This window comes from Nuphar pumila, chromosome 6, assembly GCF_984573655.1.
Source record: "Nuphar pumila chromosome 6, dmNupPumi1.hap1.1, whole genome shotgun sequence".
In the NCBI taxonomy this organism is placed as follows: Eukaryota; Viridiplantae; Streptophyta; class Magnoliopsida; order Nymphaeales; family Nymphaeaceae; genus Nuphar; species Nuphar pumila.
The window spans coordinates 88,401,369-88,422,100 of NC_143254.1; the positions used below are offsets into that span (position 1 = coordinate 88,401,369).

At 33.2% G+C, this 20,732-nt stretch overlaps 1 protein-coding gene across 1 annotated transcript; it reads right to left on the reverse strand.

Moving 5' to 3' along the window:
* Positions 1–16,021: 16,021 nt before the first annotated feature.
* LOC149835071 (beta-ureidopropionase-like) lies at positions 16,022–19,576 on the reverse strand. The gene is made up of 6 exons (XM_090011680.1): positions 19,351–19,576; positions 18,808–18,915; positions 18,051–18,239; positions 17,705–17,932; positions 17,383–17,607; positions 16,022–16,572 (listed from the first exon to the last, which is right to left on the reverse strand). Exons 1-6 carry the CDS (start codon positions 19,510–19,512, stop codon positions 16,210–16,212), a joined length of 1,275 nt encoding a protein of 424 aa, XP_089867806.1. The 5' UTR covers positions 19,513–19,576; the 3' UTR covers positions 16,022–16,209.
* Between the last annotated feature and the right edge of the window lie 1,156 nt (positions 19,577–20,732).

Below are 20,732 nucleotides of genomic sequence, written 5' to 3' on the forward strand. Positions count from 1 at the left end.
TTGGTTCTATTTTAGATATGAAAGCAACATTTGCAATATATTTTTCTAATTGCCTTCTAGTTTGGACACCACTCTTTATTTCTCCAATAACTTGTTCATGTGGATGATTAGGATCTTCTTTCCAAACCGGTTGAAGAGGAATATTTTCTTGAGAAGTACTCTCTATCAAGGGTTCTTCTTGAAGTATAACTTTTTTTCCTTCGCTTAGAGGTATAACCTGCTCACAATTCTCATCAAATGCAACATGTAAAGATTCTTCAATGCAAGATGTTCTTTTATTAAAAACACGATAAGCTTTACTTCTAGAGGAATATCCAAGAAATATTGATTCATCTGATTTTGAATCAAACTTATCAAGATTATCTTTGGTATTTAGCAAGAAACATTTACTACCAAAAATTTTGAAATATGAGATCTTTGGTATACGATCATAATACAATTTAAAACATGTTTTATGTAAGATTGGTCGAATAAGAACGCGGTTTAAGACATAACATGTATTTATTGCTTCAGCCCAAAAGTATTTTGGTAAATTTTTATCTTGAAGCATGGTTCTAGTACATTCTTGTAAAGTTCTATTCTTTCTTTCAACAACTCCATTTTGTGGAGCCGCTCTAGGAAAAGCAAAGTTGTGAGATATACTATGTAAATCACAATATTTTAGAAAAGATTCATTTTCAAATTCACCACCATGATCACTACGAATTTTAATCATAGATGTAGATTTTTCATTTGTAATTCTTCTACAAAGTTTAGAAAATTCCGAAAAAGCATCATTTTTGTTTTTTAAAAGAAACACCCATGTAAACCGAGAATAATCATCTACTATAACAAAAGCATACTTGCTACCATTCAAACTTTGAATTCTAGATGGTCCAAATAGATCTAAATGTAAAAGTTCAAGAGGACGTTTTGTTGAAACTATATCTTTTGCTTTAAAAGAACTCTTGATTTGTTTACCCCTTTGGCAAGCATCACATAAGTGATCTTTCTTATATGGTATTCTAGGTAGGCCTCTAACAAGATCATTCTTGGATAACTTGGAAATAATTTTAAAGTTAACATGTCCAAGTCTCTTGTGCCATAACCATTGAATTTCATTTGAAACAATAAGACATTTTTCATTAAAAGTGAGTAACTCATCTAGATATAGTTCATACACATTGTTCCTTCTTTTACCTTTAAAAATGATCTTTTTAGATTGAAAATCAGAAATTAAGCATAAATCATTTTCAAAAGAAACATGAAAACCTTTATCACATAATTGACTAATAGATAATAAATTATGCATTAAACCATCTACTAAAAGAACATTTTCTATCAAGAGAAATTTTGGATTATCAATATTACCAATACCTATTACTTTTCCCTTGTTATTGTCACCAAAGGTGACGGTTCCTCCATCCTTATTTTGAAGGGTGAAAAATAACTCCGGCCTTCCAGTCATATGTTTGGAACAACCGCTGTCCAATATCCATTTGCTTCTTATTTTGTGTACCTACAACAAAATTAGACGACAAAGCATTTGACCCCTTTCTATTTTTGGGTCCATGAGAGTTAGTCTTAGGAACCCATATCCATTTGGATTTTGATTTCCTTTGATAATAAATATTTTTTCTATAAAAAGATTTAACATTTCTAGAGTAATCATGTCTAGGCTTATAAGCATTATAAGTTCCATGATTAGATGCATTTCTACTAAAAAATTTAGTTCTTTGAACAAATGGTTGAGAATATTGTCTTTGATTTTTCACAACATAGTTTGGTCTATTTTGAGCATCAAAGAAGCTATATCCCAATCCGGTTTTATTAACCGAGCATCTTTGAGAACCAAGAAGTCTTTCTAGATTCTCTTGACCATTTGTGAATTTGGTCACTATAGAAAGAAGATCATTTGATTTTTCTTTTAGACTAGTTATTTCTTTTTGTAAGAGATTAGTTCTAATTCCAATTTCTTTTATCTCAAATGCTTGGCAAGAGTTTTCCTTCTTGAGATCTTCTATCTCTTGAAGTAACACTTTGTTTTGAGAGTCAAGAGTTAAATTTTCAGTTTGTAACTCTTTGTTTTTAGAACTTAGACTCTTAAATTTAGCATATAAATCATTGAATGCTTCTAATAAATCATCATAGTCAAATTGACTTACCGAATCTTTTTGTGCTACAAAACACATGTTGGCGACTTCTTCATTTGATTCTTCATCGGAAAAGGAGTCACTATCATCCCAACATGATTGAAATGCCTTTTTCTTCTTGAATTGGTCCTTGGGCTTGATTTTGAGAAGAGGACAATCTTTTTTGATATGTCCAACCTTTTTGTAATTAAAACACTTGACTTCATTTGGATTTGAAGAATCTGCTTTCTTTACTTTTCTTTGAAATCTTTCCTTTTTGATGAATCTTCTGAATTGCCTTGTAATGAAGGCAATATCTTCATCTCCATCTTCTTCTGAATTTTCAGAGTCAGAAGTAATCTTAAAAGCAAGAGATTTCTTCTTGAGTTCTTCTTCTTGTCTGTCTTGAAGTTGAATTTCATATGTCATTAGGTTACCAACCAAATCTTCAAGAGTGAGAGTGTTTAGATCATTTGCTTCTTTAATAGTTGTGGTTTTTCTCTCCCATTCAGGAGTTAAACACCTTAGGATATTTTTGACTAAATCCACTTATGAATATTCTTTTCCAAAGGATTTCAGAGTGTTAGTTATATCGGTCATTCTTGTTACCATGTCCGATATAGATTCATTTTGCTTCATTTTAAACAATTCAAAATTATGAACTAAAAAAGCAATTTTAGATTCCTTTACCTTTGACGTACCTTCGTGAGTCACGAGAAGAGTATACCAAATTTCATTTACTGTAGAGCACTGAGAGATGCAATTAAACTCTACCTTGTCAACGACACAATACAATGCATTCATTGCTTTGACATTAAGTGAAACAGTATTCTTTTCTTCATTGGTCCATCGGCTGAAATCAGTTGATGGAGTTTGGTATTTATCTGAAACAACTCTCCAAATATCGAGATCCATGGATTGCAAGAATATTGTCATTCTCACTTTCCAGTATCCATAGTTTGTTCCGTCAAAGAAAGGAGGACGAACAGAGGAGCATCCTTCTTTGTGCTGAGATGTTGTAGTTGCCATGCTAGATGATGATCAAATCAAAATAATAGCAAACCTTGCTCTGATACCAAATGAAAGTGCAGTAAGATCGAGACAACGAGCACTAGAGGGGTGGTGAATAGTGCTTTTAAAAATTGTCTGCGAAATATTGACGGATTTTGCAATTTGAAAAGCAAACACACAAAGAACACATAATTTATCCTAGTTCGGTCTTTTCCGACCTACATCCAGTCCCCAAGCAAAAACCCGCTTGAGATTTCCATTATCAACCTTGTGTAACTACAAGATCATACAGACCAAATCTGGTCCCACTTTCAGTAACACACCTACTGAAAGTAAACAACTCCTTTAAACCAAGGAGTCCTTCCTTTTACAGAAAATAAGTAACAACTTACAATACAACCTATGAGTCATTCTTTTGAATGCAAATGAGATGCAATTGGCTTTTGAGGTTGTTGAAATACTCTACTCACGAATTCATTATCTCTCAAAGGAATTTGAGTGAAAAACTGAAGTGAAAATATCAAGTGAGTGAGAAAATGAATATGAGTGAAAAGCAAAGAGTAATTGATTCAAATTGATTGAATTGAAGTTGTTTTTTAGTGTAAAATGCACTCATATTTATAGTTGAAAGTTTCCATACGTTGAGGGTATGAAAGGGTGTCAAAACAGTTCATTTTGAACGATCAAAACGTTTGAAAAATGAAAAGACACGCCTTTTTGAAGTTTCAGGAAAACGGCAAAATTAGTCGACTGGAACAGTAGTTAGTCGACTAATAGTTAGTTATTAGTAGACTGACAATTATCGTCGGTTGACTGATCTGTTTATCGAGCCGTTTGAAAATCTAAACTTTTGAAACTTAGTCGACTAGAGATAAAATTAGTCGACTGATAATATCATCAGTAGTCTGAAAAACCTTTCAGTCGACTGCTGCTAAAATCTTCTGAAAAACATACATTATGTCCGGTCGACTGATAAAAGCATTAGTCGACTGCTGCTAAATTTCAGAAAACACATGTTCTGTCTAGTCGACTGATAAAGTCATTAGTCGACTGCTGCTAAATTTTTCAGAAAACAGACATTCTGTCCAGTTGACTGATAAAACCTTCAGTCGACTAATTTGACAAAAATGACTTTTTAGAAAATATGACGCGAAAGGATTAGTCGACTGGTGAGTCTATTGGTCGACTAATAAACACGAAAATTTAAGAAAAGAGTTTTCTAAAAAGATTTTCATGAAGGGTTCTTTTAGAAAAGTTTTTCTAAAGACTTTTTAAGTGAAATGCAACCTAAATATGCACTCTAAGTAAGGCTCTTACAAGAATCTAAGAATTTTAATAAATTTAACATTTGCACACTAGTCTTCAAAGATTCTTCATCGAATTCTTCAATGTCTTCATTGCCTTAGCTGAAATGCAGTTGATTTCACTTGCTCATCATCAAAACCTTGTACTTGAAGTATCATGTACGGCTTCAGTGGCGTAACAGGAGAATCCGAGATAGGTGGGTCCCCTAGTTATATTCTCTTATATTTTGGGTTTTACTATTAGTTCAAGATCAGAGTTTAGACTTAGATCAAATATTTTTTCGAATTTGTAGCTTTTGTTTGGTCATGAACAGTTTTTGGAAGTCGTTTTAGATGTGTAAAATCATAGAACTTGGATTTCTGTGAAAATTGTATGAAAAAATTATACAAATAGGTTTATATCTATGATTGATTCATGTGAATTCAGATCTTGATCCAAGCTCATGGTTTATAACCATGGATTGAATCTACGAGAGTGTTTTGTATTGGTTTTTATAAAATTACACAAAACAATACCGTAAGAGTATGCAGTTTGAATTTCGGATTAACCCAATTCCAAATATTGTATTATTTTGTATGCCAAAAATGTTTATGCCTTGATTTAATATTATTTTAATAGTTTAAAATTTTTGTTTGGCGGTATTCATAAACCCAAAAACTTTTTCAAAAATCGATTTTGGGAAAATTATATTACCTTAGGTGAAAATATTGACTCTTGTATTTGATTCATGATATATGTGATATCTCTCTGTTCTCAACATGCTTAGGTGTGTAAAATCATGAATATGATGTGTGATTGATGAATAAAAATCATTGAATGCATGTTCTTAGTGTTTGTAATGAACAATATAAAGTTTTTTATGTGTTCTCTTGAAAACTACATATTGTTATGTATTTTTATTTCGATTGACCTTGAAGAAAAATCTGGTTCTCCAAAATAGTGAACCCATAAATCATAAAAACTTTAGAGAAATATTTCAGACATATGAAAGCAATCCCCAAAAAAAAATTGGGTTGAAATGAGTTCTAATCGGGATATACAACCTCTGCAAGTCGACAAATTTTTTTTTCCGAATAGAATAACTATATATGATACACATTTTTATAAAAATCATAAATTCCAATATATTATGCATTTGTGACTGATATTTTTATGTGTGTTAGTTTGTATATTGAAGAACATGATAAAAATCTTGTAGTTTAATTCTTTATGATTTGAAAATTAAAAATCATGCACTATCATTTCAAAACTTATAATTTTTAAAAAGCAGTCTGATAAAGAACATAAAAAAATCTATATTGCATGAATTTTAATTCTTTATAAGAAACAAGTTTTTACTCAAGATTTTTCTGTCTTATATCAAAATACATAACTAACCTTACTAAAAATCTTAGTATTTATTTCATTCAGTATAATGCATGGTTGAGGTTTCTTTGGAACGACTAAACCGAACAAGACTGTTTTATAAACAAAAAAAAAATGGTGGTTTCAGAATTTTTATTCTCTGATCCAAAATGAGCTTGTGACTAGGTTTTTTTTTACAGACAACAAATATATGTATGAATCTACAAAATTTCTCAGTTAGTAAAAATTATGTCATAATAGTTTTGAATTGAAAACTTGAGATTTCATGAATGTCATAGTTTTGAAAGTGAATCAGTTGAACATGATTTGGTTCCAGAGTTGAATCAGATAAACATATGACCTATTAATATATAATGTGTGAGTTCAATGAGGTTATATGATTGTGTCATTGGTTGTAAACATAATTTGATGTTTTTATTATAATTTTTGGTTATAATGCTAAAATGGACTCCATAATATTATGATATGCTTGTATGATATATGATTATATGTTTGCATAATGTGATGGTATGCAGTATGATGTTATGCTTACATTCAACATGACATAAATTATGTGAAGCATGATAGTATGCTTATGTGTAATTGAATTACATGTGTATTTGTGACCTGAATGCATAATAAAATATATGTTGATATGCATGCACACAAAGTAACTCATGTGTTGATACCATGTTTGAATTATTACATGCTTGTGCCCGAAAAATAACAATGTTTATGCCTGAAAGATGGTTATTGTTGTGCCCAAATTGGTGTCTATGGACCTTATATGTGATTATTTATGTTTATGCATGCATGATAAAAGAATTAATTAAATAAAGTAAAATATGCATTAATTCTCTTGAGGCTTACAGAGAGAGTGTATATGGTACTCTAGGCTTCGTGATATTTGTTATAGCATAAAAAGTTGCTTCTTCAGCCACGAAGAGAGAGAACTAGGTTATCGCTGCAACCGCATGGGTAGTGGTATGTATGGACTTCAACTGAAGAGAATTTTGATATATCAGGTTGGTGGTTTAGAGACTCCCTTAATGTTGGATTGCCTCACGCATTGGGACCTGTGATGTTATGCAAGGCTAGGTTAATAAGTCACGAATTTATTGAAAACACACTTTGGGCTATTGGTACTTATTGAGATTGGTCTGTGTATTACCTACATAATGGTTTGTGATAGATAAACAATATTGTGATGTGTATGCACTTAGAGCATTCATGCATCATCTAAGTAGGAAAAGATATTAATAAAGATAATAAGCTAATCATGCATAAAGAGATGTTTAACTGTTTTGGTAAATTCATGCATTGATTAACTTTTTGTGCATAAAAGGTGATATAAATGTGTTAATTATTACAATTGGCTCTAGTTCTGATAAATGCATGTTGTATTCAAATTATCAAGTAACTGTGATTATTTGATGATATCTTAGTGTAATAACTGTAATTTTTAAATGCTAAATAAACTTATTTTATAAAATTAAACCCTATGAATTTTGAACTAGATTTGGACATGATCTAAAGTTCAGAAGCTTGTTCCAACTAATATTTAAATCAGGATCTTCTACCAGATCTGGATACTGATCTAAACCCATATATGATCTTCTAACAGATCTGGATATTATCTAAATAGATATTTTTAGTTGATCTGGATATTTATTTGGGTTCATATTTCAAGGATATACCTATAATTATTTAAATTGTTTAGGAATAAAATGGTAATTTCATAACCTAAATGTATATTCTGGTAAATAGTTAAAATATTTAAAGATAAAACAAAAATTTCATACCAAAGTGACAATTTGGTTATTTAGAATTATACCAAGATTAAAATAATAAAAGTGAGGGTATTTTGGTAAAAATAAATAGGATTTATGAAACTAATAAATAAATAAATAAAATAATAAAAAATCTAAAATTCTCAACTTTTTTATAAAAACAATCAAATTCAATGGTTTTTGTTAATTATTTTGCAAAACTAAATCCAAAAAATAATTAGCATGAGACTTAGTTTTGAGTCATTCTCTCCCCCCTTCTAGAAAGAGTACAACCATGGGGCGAGCTTCCCCTTGGCCTATACAATATTCCCCATGTCATTTCTCTCTCACTTCTGAAAGTTCTCCCCTCTCTCCTTTTATCTCCTCTCCCTCTTCCTCATACCTTCTCTCTCATATTTTCACTACCCCAGAACCTCTCTCTCATATTTTGTTCTTCTATTAGTCTTAGGCTCTTTTTGCCTAACTAGGTTACTTGTTGACTGTCAAAATTGGTCATTTTTTGGTTCAATAACGGAAGCTCTATTTTTTTAAGGCAAATTTGAGATACTACTACAATATCATTGTCGAAATCGCCACATGCAAAGGTGTGATTGAACTGTACAAATTTTTACTATAAATAAATAAGGTATACTCGTATAACTTATTTGGGCCTTTGTATAAACTTATAGGACCTCCTAGATCACTCCTGAACCTTAAGAATTTTTTTATGAACTAAAATAATGTGATTATGTTAAAATTTGAGTCCATTTATGTTTCCACATAGGGGAGGTTCTATCAAAATTTTTGGAATGATTATTGGATTTTTTAAACTAATATAGGGTCGATACTGCCCAAATTTTCAATAAATTCAAAAGCATTGACACTTTAAAATAGAGCAGGTGCTATCAAAAATTTTAAAATAGTTTTTGGATACTACGATTTGAAATAGGGTACGAAATACTCAAATACCTCATTGTTATAACCTTCTGAAATAAGGTAGGTGTGACCTGATATTTCAGAAAATTTTAAAATAGGGAAAAGAAACCCCAGAATGATTTATATGAAATTATTTGAATTAATTTAATTTGATTGGATATATTGTAGAGGTTGTGAACTAAATAAGTTAGCCCTGAGGTTTGACATTCTTATTTACAAGAATTATAGATTTAGAATCGTAATTTAATTAAATAATTTTATGAGACTTATATGTAGTATGTATGCTAAGATAAACATACATATATAAGATTGATGTTGAACCATGAGTGCTAACCCATGACTCTAGAATTATTTGGGGATCCATTCATGATTTAATAATTGAAAAACATGTTATGATGTGTTGAATTGTGTTGATGCAAATGTTGCATCATTCTTAATAATCATTTATGTTTAAATGATTTAAAATGCATATTATGATGCATAGATTTATGATGAAGTAAATGTATACTTCAATTGTGAATTCATGCTACTTGTATTATATATATAATTTTTTTTTTAAATGTATATTATATAGCATAAAAAGTTTTATGGGTATTGACCCACAAGTGCAACCATTGTGAATTTTTTAGCATGCTACATTTATTTTAAAAATGTTATGCATTGAGAAAGTTTTCTCATAAGGATAATAAAAGTTGCACTAATGAATTTGAGCTTGTAAAAAATGGATGAGCGAATTAGTCAAATGTAAACACCATCTCTACAAATTTTTTAGTAGTCCTTGTAAGGGGTAACACCCAACAATGGGTAGTTTAAACTTTTTCAGTAGTCTCTGTGAGGAATAATTCTCAACACTAGGTAGTCTAATCGATTGAAAAAGACCTATCCTTCAACCATAGTGGATCAAGAAAATTTTTCGGCTCGGCTAAAATGGCTGGTAGTCCAACCACGTATGTGTGTTTATTCGTTGACTACGATCGTAGCTAGTCATAAAAATCCTTGACTCTGGTGTCGACATCTCTACTAGCTAAGAGTAAAATGTGAAACAAAATGTGTGAATGAATGCCCCTTAGACGTACAAATGCTCATAATGGACCGAGATAGTGGTGCCTCAGGTGTAGAATCGAGATGGTCACTTGATCATATGAATTGTTTACTAGCATGATATTTAATGCAAAAGCAACTTAATTTTAAAGATATTAATATGGTTCATGCATATATAATAAACATGTAGATACATAATTGTCTGTTTATTTATTTGCTTAATTTGATTGTTGTTTTCATAAATAAATATAAGATGCAAACAGTTCTTTATGTTATTTAGATTAAATTATTTTGGTTATATATGAAAATCATAAGGGATTGTGAGATTCAAGCAATTCCTTATGATCATTCAATTAATTGCATATAATTAGAGTCAATTTGAGCAATGACTATGTAAAGTGAAATGTGAATATGAATTAATGAATGCATAATTCATTTGTAATTATGGAATGATACAGAATTGGGATGTGTCGTATTGATATGTATTATGTGATGTTACATATATGAGGTGTGACATATTTTTCATACGTGATTATGTACAAACTCGATAAAGGTATACTAGTACGTACTTTGGCATTAAGTTGTCTAACTTCTTTTTATTAAAATTTTTTAGGTTCACAATGATAAATGGACGAATGCTACAATATACAATGACTCAATAGAAATTTTGGTATAGATTAAGATAATTTGAATTGTCTCTGAGTCTTTGTATTTCTGGCTTGTATAAACTCTGATACATTCAATTGAATGAAATGTTTTTGAAATGATTCTTGTAGTTTAATTACTTTGCAACCTGCAATGTGCCTGGAGATCAAAGCAGTTTTCTATTTTAAATAACTTCCATTGTATTTTAAAAAAACAATTGAGTAAAATTTTAAGTCTAAATTTTTAGGGCGTTACAGAATATTTAAAAATTATAATTATTACATTAAACTCTAATATTTATTCAATGAAATGAAATGTTTTTGAAATGATTGCTATGGTTTGTTTACTTTTCAACCTATAACGTGTCCGAAGATTAGAGCAATTTTCTATTTTAAAATAACTTTCATTGTATTTAAAAAAAAACTAAGTGAAAATTTTAAGTATCAAAACTTTTGGAACGTTACACTTAGTTTGTTCACTATTTGCGTGGATTTTTCTATATTTGGGGACATTTTTCTTACCCAAATAATTTTGATATTTTAGGTGAAGACTCTTGATTGGATAGTTTTTTTTCAGACTTGACAACTGAACTGACTGGACCTTATTTTGGGATGCTGAGGGTTTGGCACTGGACTTTGAAATTGACTCATTGGTTTTCAAACTACCTGTTATGAACAATTTAAATTAATTCAGTGTGAAGGATGATTTTTCAATTTGTGAAATTTATTGGATTATTTGCTAGTTTGATATTGTATCTATAGCATTATCGATTTTACATTTTTTGCGCTCTTTCTATTTTTTTGATAAAGAGTTATTGTCCTTAGATGTCAGTTTTCCAAACATGGTTATAGAGGGCTATTAAATGCTAACACTTGCATAAGCTGACTTCCTAGAGCTTAGTTTGATTGAAGCAATGTCATTGATGAAGCCTTGCATAAAAATTTTACTTTAAAAATCGAGTTATAAATCGGGGGTGTTACATCAAGGGCGTGTTTGATCAAGCGTCACGTGGGATGCATCATTGATAAAACACTAGATGTGATGAACGTGCACAACACACATCCATCACATCCATGGAACAATGATTTGTCATTCCAACCTCTCCCGTTACGTTGAGAACGAAAATGAGGGAACTCACATTATTAAAAAAAATTGTTGGGGGGGAGGGAGAGGGGGGTCTACCTAGAACACCTCTTTCTCTCTCTTTGATTTGATTAGGGTTCTCCTTTGATTTGATTAAGGGTTTTTTCTTTGATTTTCTTTGATTAAGACTTTGAATCAAATTTTTTTAATTAGAGATTTTTATAGTCGATTTGATTAGGGCTTTCTTGTATTTGTTTAGGGTTATTTTTTTTCTTTCTTTGATTAAGGTTTGAATTAGGGTTTTAATCAAATTTATTAGATTAGGTTTTTTATATTTAGTTTAATTAGAGTTTTTCTTTGATTTTCTTTGGTTAGGGCTTTGAATCAAATATCTTTAATTAAGGTTTTTGATATTTAATTTGATTAAGCCTTTTTTTTTTATTATTTGATTAGGGTTCTAAAATCAAATTTCTTTAATTAGGGGTTTGATATTTAACTTGATTAGGGTTTTCTTTGCTTTGATTAGGGCCTTTTTCTTTGATTCTCTTTAATTAGGACTTTGAATCAAATTTCTTTAATTAGTGCTTCTTGTAGTTAATTTGATTAGGGTTGTTTTTCTTTGATTAGTGTTTGCTCCTCAATATTTTTTGATTAATGTTTGAATTAGGGCTTTTTATATTTAATTGTATGGTTTATTTACGGTTTCTTTGATTTTATGCTTTGTTTTTCTTGTAGTTTAGGGATTTTGATTTGTGTATGATTTATTTTCTTGTATTTTTTGTGTTTTATGATTTATTTATGGTTTTTGCATTTGTATATAAAAAGTTATAAAATTATTATTTTTCTCAAATTATCCAAAATTTAAATATTTTTGTTACTTGGTTCCATATTGAAATCCATATTTAGGGCTCAAATCAATAATTTCTTGACAAACTTCCATAATTAGATCCAATGTGACACTGATTAAAGCATTTATATATCAAATTTTCAAAGTTCTATTAAAAATATACATTTAAAGTTCTGATAAGGTTTGGATTTCATCCTGAATCCGGTACTGTATGTTGACCCAGTTTTGGGTCCATAACCAAGATGCCATTTATTTCGGATTAGAACCGGTTCATATATGGACTACCAGTTCTGATTATCTGGGTGGGATCCATTCAGAACCAGGGCCAACTGTCAAGCAACGATTTTTCTTTTTTGACGTTAATCTAAGCCATCATATGGCTGAGCCTAGTCCTGGTTCAGTTCTTGGTGTCATATGTTTGATAAATATCCAAGTTGGATGACCCAAGGGGTTTGGCTTAGTGGGATGGGGCCTAGACTGTTTGACGGGCTGAGCCAGCGCGGCTAGGTATCTACTCCTGGAGCGTTTTCTCTTAGTAAAAAAGAAATTTATCCAAATTGGACCTGAAAATTTTGGATCTGAAACCACATATGATCCTGGCAAGGTGAACGCAAACATGTTTAAAATGGGTTTTGACGTTAGGCTTTTCAAAGGAAAAACTAAAGCTGTTGTACTCATATATAATTTCAACACAAACTCACTAATCTTTAATATGGATCGGGGTAGGAACTCAGATGGACCAAGTACTGTTTAGCTGGAAGCACCAATCTGCGGATCCAAATCAGAAAAGTGTTCAGGCTTTTCATATCTAGATCCGAAAATATGAATGGAATCTGAAACAGTGACACGTTAAATCAGGCATAGTTATGTAAAAGTCTAACCTGATAAGGATCTACTTATTAAAATGTCAATCTAAATCCAGACTGCAATTCAATATTATCCACATCTTATCCAAATTCCAACCATTCAAAATATTTTACATCTCACTGTTCTCACAATTATTAGGATCATCATAATATATATATATATATATATAAAGAAACCGTCCCCGGGACTGAATACCTAACCCCGCTGGATCTGCCTACCGTACTTACTGTCCTGTCCTGACAGCGTCAAACTCGGGTCCTTCTGTCTGGTAAGATAAATGGTCATGTTTATAGTGTTTTTGCTCAAAATGATTGAGAAATATTTGAGCTTCTTCAAGATCTAGGAATGACTGATAAGTGTACATTGGCTAAATTGTGAACTCATGCGCACCCACCTTCGACCCAGTGAACAAGCTCTCTCGCTCGCAATCTGGTCCCAGAGATGTGTTGATCATAAGCATGATTTGCTATGGATGACACCTTAGATTGATTTTTTTTAGAAAGTAAAATCATTTTAATTGGACGATCACTAAAACCTGGTGCATACATCCTTTTCCAAGATCTAGATATAGGGATGTCAATCAGTTGGATATAACCCGATATCTGACCTAAATCCGATTTGTTGGATTCAGAAACCAAATCCAGATCCGACTAGAAATCAGACTCGGGTTCCTTATTGAGTTTTGCATTGAAATCCAACTAAAACCGGACCAGATTAACTGTAAACATCAGATTTTAAGCTAGTCGAATCCAGATTTGGTTTTAACTTTTTCCATCCGACTCCGAATCCAATTAGGTCAGATCCAATTCAGTTTTATCTTTTTTCCATCAGACCTGTTGATATCCTTAAGTCCATGTCTATGTAAGGATACTCTAGCAGGTTCCTTTTAACTATATTTGGTTCCACTTAATTTGGTTACTGATGTTAGTTGTACATTCAACTTGATAAGGGAAGCAGATCCATTGTTCTGCCCAACTATGGAGACCCACGTAGTGGCTGCCCCCTATAAAAGGGGGAGCAACCTTATAAGGAGGGAGAGATGAAAAGATAAGGTGCAATATGATTGCACAAATATTTGTACCCTTCATCTTGGGGGACTGAGCTGTGAGTTGTGGGAACCAAGGCCTGATGGAGGGTGATCAGGTGCTTAATGCACAAATTTTGTGCCATGTGATTCCACTCGAATATGAAGTTTCTCAACCTATAAGAGTATCTATGTTTGCCATTTTAACAGATTGTGAATATAAAATAGATGCACCATGTTATTGTAAACCAGGATAGGTGCCAAAAGGGGGGTGGGGTGGGGGCTAAGTTACCTAATTATAGAGTTATCTTATTCCTAAGAAAGCAATTTGTAAAATATTTAACTTTGCAAACAGTGTTGCCTTGGAGAAATGGAATAGAGAGAGAGAGAGAGAGAAATTTGGTGGAAAATTGGGCAAAGATGCAGAATGGCATGACAAGTAATATTAAGCTATCAGATAAAATTATTTTATAAATATATCATTGAAATTTACGAGATTGTTTGCTTATCAAAAAAATTATGAGATTGTTATAAGATGAGTACAGCAGGAAAAGAAATATGCTTCTTAAATTGTGTGAGCCAGAGAAATAAATAGTTTATTTCTGTTATGAGTACCGTTCAGGGCCAAAATTTAGGGGAGTGCTAACAGGTTGAATTTCTTTTTGTGATTAATTTTAAGATAGTCGATTTCAATTCAATTTAAGCCTAGGATTAACCATGGAGGTGCTTTTGCTTTTGCAATTCAGATAAGTTTGCTTAAATTTGGTATGACTTGGATTCCATTTGGGGTTTGGTAGGCCTTGTCCAGATCAGGTTAGCTTGGCCTTCAGATCCATGTGCATTCAAGACAAAGGGTATGAATAGTAGATCTCATAACTTTTCCTTCTCACTAACACAAAATACAGGAAGTTATCACAAACCTCCTATTTTTGGCATCAATTTGATATACATTGATCATGACAAAACTCCCTGAACTAGCATGAGAGATATCTGTTATTTTAAAAGTAACATGCAATAAGTGCCAAGCCTGGTAGGGTTCTACTACAATTTTCTTCCTTTTTCCTGCACACATTTACAACAGTGAATATTCCACTTTCTAGGCTTGTTCGTGGAATAACCAAGCCCAAGTTCAGGCTACAGCGTTCAAGGCTCATGTTGGAGCAGTTTGGCTCTTTAACCCTATCAGGTCAAGCCAACTCTAACAAGATAGCCTTGAGTAACGATTGTAATTATTGGCCCCAACCCAACTTAAGATTTCTCAGTCAGAGACTCAGGTTGGATCTAGTAACTAGACTTCATTAGCTTGAGTAAGTGTTACTTGAGTCAGACCAATTAATAACTGGTCCAAGACATCGAATCCCAGTTGAGTCAAACCCTGAACCCTAAACCCCAGAAAAATAAGTAAATTCTTCTGGGTCTGCACCATTTTTTTAGGTTCATTAAGAATTCTATTGGTTGGAGCTTCCTTTTTATTTTAGTAGGAATCTGATATCCTGATTCCCATCCTAACAAACCTTTTTTTTTCCACAACGGTTTGTGACTTTCTGCTCACATGGAGTAAATAGGAGACTAGCATATCATTCTCAGGGCAGCTCCAGGTCTTGGGACAAATTTAGATCTTTATACTGTAATTACTATAAGCAATTAGCATATCTTAACTTCAGTGTACACATTATAAGCAACTTACCTTATCTTAATTGCAGGCAAGAATCTGTATATGTGTTTGTGCACGCAGAGTTTCACTGAACTGCAGTATAAAGGAAAAGAAAACACCCTTCTCATAGGTTTTTGATGTTTGGGTTACTTGGCATACACAAGGAATCGGTTATGGACTAACTGACAAAGGAATCCAACCAATTTATGTTAAACACCAACTGACCACAGATTTGTCATTTCAGCCCCCAGCTTACAACCAAGTTTGGGCTAGCTTTTGGCAGCAGGAAAAACAAAGGTATGATATAGAATTATGGTTTTAGTCAAGATATAAAGCTTCCCCAGCCCTCGTAGTTGCAAGTGATTGGTCAGGATAATACCAACATTGGCTCGTTCAATATCCAAGTACCATGGTTATTGAAAATAAAATTGTTCTGTCCACAATACATACCTCATAGGTTCTTCACCACTGTGTTTCATGTGCAGCGATGTAATGGAAAATCCCAGTGGTCTGAAATATAAAACTTGTAATTCATGGGGAATTACACGAGTACTTATGGCAGAACACTTTAGTCAAGATCTTTTCTGCAATAAAGGGTCAGCAATAACTTGCGGGATGAAATCTGGTTGTATGTAACTGGACATCAACACTGAATACAAGTCATAGCGAGCAGTCATGCGAAATCCCCACTTGTCTTTCAGCTGCCTACAAAGGTTGAGATCCATTTCTGCAATGATCAATCCATCCCGACATCTGGAAAGGCATGGAGTGCAGGAAGCATCGGGAGCTGAAAAATAGCTGGAACCATAAAAATGACCAAAGTCGGTGTGTTGAGGCTTTCCATCCCCTGAAGTAAAAGGATTTGGAAAGATCTCGGTGCCAACCCTGTTAATTGATCCAACAAAGTAACTGTTTGCTATGGCTGCATTGCGTGCCTGCATATAATTCAGATGGGAATTCAGTTATAGATTCACTGTATAATTAATTATCAAGATAACTGCCATATCAACAAAAGCATTTCCTTTCATCTAACCAAGTAAATGAGTAATCCTAGTGAAATGTGGCTCACTGGGAGACTTGAATTAATTCATCTACTAAAACCAATCATATACAAACACATGCATTTCTAAAGTTACATCTAGCAGAAATAAGATTAACTTTTTGCATCAGCATAACTTATGAAAACAAGATTGGGAATAAGTCTCCTGATGAGCAAGGAAGCCCTCATAAATTAAAATTTGAAAAGATAAAGGAGAAAAACAAAAAATTCAATAAATGTCTAATCTCATAGACAATTATATGAATTTTCTGAAAGAAATAGGAACTAATTTGAACTTGGCAAAGTGACTGTTAAAGATACAGCTGTCTAATTGGGGTGTAGAACTTAACCGTCTCTGGTTCTTAAGCACTTTGGAAGAACCGATTGTGATCAGACAATTGAATCTAGGACAAGCAACCTCAAATTGCTAAAGGCCAGCTTTCCCAAAATCATTTTAACTATTGGCTTAGTTCACAATTTAACTATGATGTTTGTTAGTGGACCTGTATCTGGTTACTATGATCTCAGTGGTGATTTATATCCACTATTTGAGGCCCAAAAAAGTAAACGAAAATTCTAACAAATAGAACTATAGAAGTATCCACAATGATACAGTTGCAATTAATTTGGTTAAGCATGTGCATGCAGAAGACAGGCATGTGAGCTAAAGATAAACTATTGGATGCAATTTAAAAAGCACAGTTACCTCAATAGGCCACATTGGTTCGCTGAGCTCCCCAACAGTAGCAGATGGGTTGAATACAATCTCAGCACCATTCAGTCCAAAAGCTAACCAATTTAAAGGATGATGCCTGCCATAACAAATATTCACTGCAATCTTTCCAAAAGCAGTTTCAAACACAGGATGCCCAGTATTTCCTTCCATGTAGTAGGTGCTCTCATTGAAATCCCCAACCCTTGGAATATGATTCTGCAGTAGTTCCAACTTGTGAGTTTCATCAGGTAGAAGGATTCAATAATACAGAAATGGCTATAAAGTTGACCTGCATAACAAAATATATTATTACCTTTCGATGTTTCCCAATTATGTTCCCGTGATTTCCAATCACAACAGCAGTATTCCAAATCGTTTCTCCATGTGTCATATCCCTTTCCAGAATTGAGCTGATTATAACCATGTTATACTTTTGTGCAAGCTTCTGCAGGAACTGGATCGAATCTCCATCAACAGGCTCAGCAAATTCACACCATTTCTTCTCTCTAGTGCAAAATGCAAATGGCATCATCCAGGCCTCCTGAAATTTCATCCATAAAATGTCACAGAAGTGACGCATGCTGTACAGATAAAATTATGTCTGTACCTCATATCAATAGAACAGCTCACTGCTTATCAAAAAAAAAAATAGAACTCACTTGTAAACACAAAATATTGACTCCAGATTCACCAGCTGCATCAATGATTTGATTTATTTTCTTCATTATGGACAACCTTTGCTCTGCAATAGGTGCTGTTGTTGGAAGAACAATAGAGTTTTGGACAAGACCAACTCGAACAATTCTGGGTTCACGCAGCATCTCTTTGTCCGCACTGAAGCTATATGCCTAAAGGGCTTAGGATGAAAGATATCATGTTATCATAAGATAAAACATACACGGAAAGAACAGCCCAACAGAGTGCAATGAAAATTCTGACGCATTAAATCTAAAACATACAAAAACAACTTCATAATCACGCCACTACTAGTCGGTCAGTCTTATTGGTAAATCAATACTATAAACAGTTAGCTAGTTGATACTTCTTAACTATTATGTGAAAACATCAATTGCTTACTGTTAGTTATCAAGAAATTAACCTGAAAGTTTTAATTACCAACTGTTACTTATCAAAATGAGAAAACTACCTAACGATCAGATCCTTAGGGTTCTGCAGACATTCAGATTTCGAAATCTCCAGTAAAATTAGAATCTGAAATTTTATGACAAAACTGAATAGAGAAATTGTAAGAACTACTTCCGTGTAGATTTCGATATTATTTCTCATGCTGAAGAAAAGAGAGGGAGAGGCTTAGAAGCAAATGACTTTTGAAACTCAATTCTCAAAACACGTTACAATCATTTTGCTCAAAAGAGCAAGAATCAAATACATCGACCAACATGAGATTTCCATGACCTTTAAGTCGAAATCAAAATTCACGGAAGCTCGGGTTGCAGAGTCCGGCAAACTGATTGGCTCCACTGCTTTTCCACAATTCAATCCCAGAAACAAACGGCTAACCTCCTGTGAAGAAACCAACAAATAAAAGTACATATAAATGAAATCCAATTACCAACTTGTGGGTATACACCAATTACGCATACAATAAATGAAATTAACGATACCATGTTAACCAAATGGATGAAAATCATAGTTTATGGATTAAATTCGTTATTTTGCTCGAGGGAATACCATCAAAATAAGTACAATTATAATTCTCATACCAATAAGAAATCATGAAGAAGCATGCGATTCGTGAAAGATCGTAATGATAGACAAAATGGTCTTACGATTCCCAAAAAAATCCACTTTTTTTTTCTAAAATTAACTGATGATTTCAATTTGTTCTACGAATATAAAGAAAACCCATCTCGAGTTTTAAGATTGGTCTTTAACGTTTCAGAAAAAGGAATAAGAAACTAATCTAGCAAGACAAGGATGCATCTTTCTCTCTCAAACCTGGAAGATCTCGGGTTTGAGATTGGCTTGAAGGAGTTGGTGGAGTGAGTCGTAGCCGTGGATGGACCCGTCTCTGAGGGTGGGCTTCTCCTCGTTGGGTTGTTCTCCTCCCTTCTGCTCTTCCTTCTCTGCACCATCTTCTCGTGCGACAGCGCCAACCATTTCGCTCCTCCGTAGTAGCTTGCCCACCTACTTCTTGGCACAGATAAGCAACTCTTCGCACACTCGACTTTTATACCGCACCCAAGATTCCGGCCACGAGGATCCCACAAAACGACGCCAAACGTGAAACTTTTCCTGCAAAAGATAAGAAAAGGCGGCTTAACTCATCAAATATTTACAATTACAAACTGCCTTTTTTTCCTTCAGGGGCGATTAAGATCTGGTAAACGAGTAGAACGAATCGAACATTTAAGCTCGGTTTATTATTGTAGCAAATTGACCCCAGCTCAAGCTAATGACAACCCTGAGCTAAAGAAGCTGAACTCAAGCAGGTTCATTAAACTATATACTTTTTAAATTAAAAGTAATAAAATTTTGTTTTTTAAACTTATTAAAGCAAGCTCAAACTGGCTCATTTATAAAATAAACAGACAATGACGTAAATGACACTAATTTTTCGCACAATACCATAACTAGCAGCAAACTAAAAAAAATACAAGTGTAGCTAATTTACTTTTTTCTTGATAGTTTTACTCTTTTTCGCCTGAAAAATGAGGTGCCTGACAAAATCATCAACAAAAAAAATCAATTGGTTATATTTGTCATATTTTTTAAATTTGTAGCCAATCTTGGTATAGTGCCCAAAAAAGTTGGTCTCACCTATGTTTTTATGGGTACAATAAATACATTGTTTCACAGCTGGAAGTATTAGGATTTTTTTTAAAGGAAAGCTGGGTTTAGTTAAATACATTGTTTCACAGCTGCATTGTTTCAGAACTCCGCCTGTGTATAACTGTCTAGTTATCCACTGCCGGTCCCAAGCCCGGATAAAGGAGGAGGGTTGCGGTAGGCTTGTGACATTCAGCATAAAAACTTAGTCATACCCTATGAATATGAACCAATATGAGAATTTCGTTAGGGCGTTCCCTACTGAGCAACGCGCTGTACTCTATAGGCCCGGAGGCAGTGATAAATGGGCAAGGGTTGCTAGGTTGTCGCCCGGAAGCGACGCGTCACACCGGCGCCCAGGTGTGGTGTCAAATAGGCAAGGGTTCCCTTACTTTGTTGGACGAGTGGGGGTAAAGAAGTTAGTCCAAGACCATAAAATTAGGTTAGCCACTTGGAACATAGGATCTTTAACTGGTAAGTTGGTAGAGTTAGTAGATGTTATGTGTAGGAGAAAGATTGATATTTTATGTTTACAAGAAACCAAATGGGTA

Excerpts from the sequence above, each read along its gene's own strand:
- LOC149835071 (XM_090011680.1), bottom strand. The coding sequence starts at position 19,512 with ATGGTTGGCGCTGTCGCACGAGAAGATGGTGCAGAGAAGGAAGAGCAG. Across the intron at positions 18,916-19,350 it reads TCAAACCCGAGATCTTCCAG|GAGGTTAGCCGTTTGTTTCT; the intron begins GTTTGAGAGAGA and ends GTTTCTTCACAG. Across the intron at positions 17,933-18,050 it reads TCAATATTTTGTGTTTACAA|GAGGCCTGGATGATGCCATT; the intron begins GTGAGTTCTATT and ends ATGAAATTTCAG.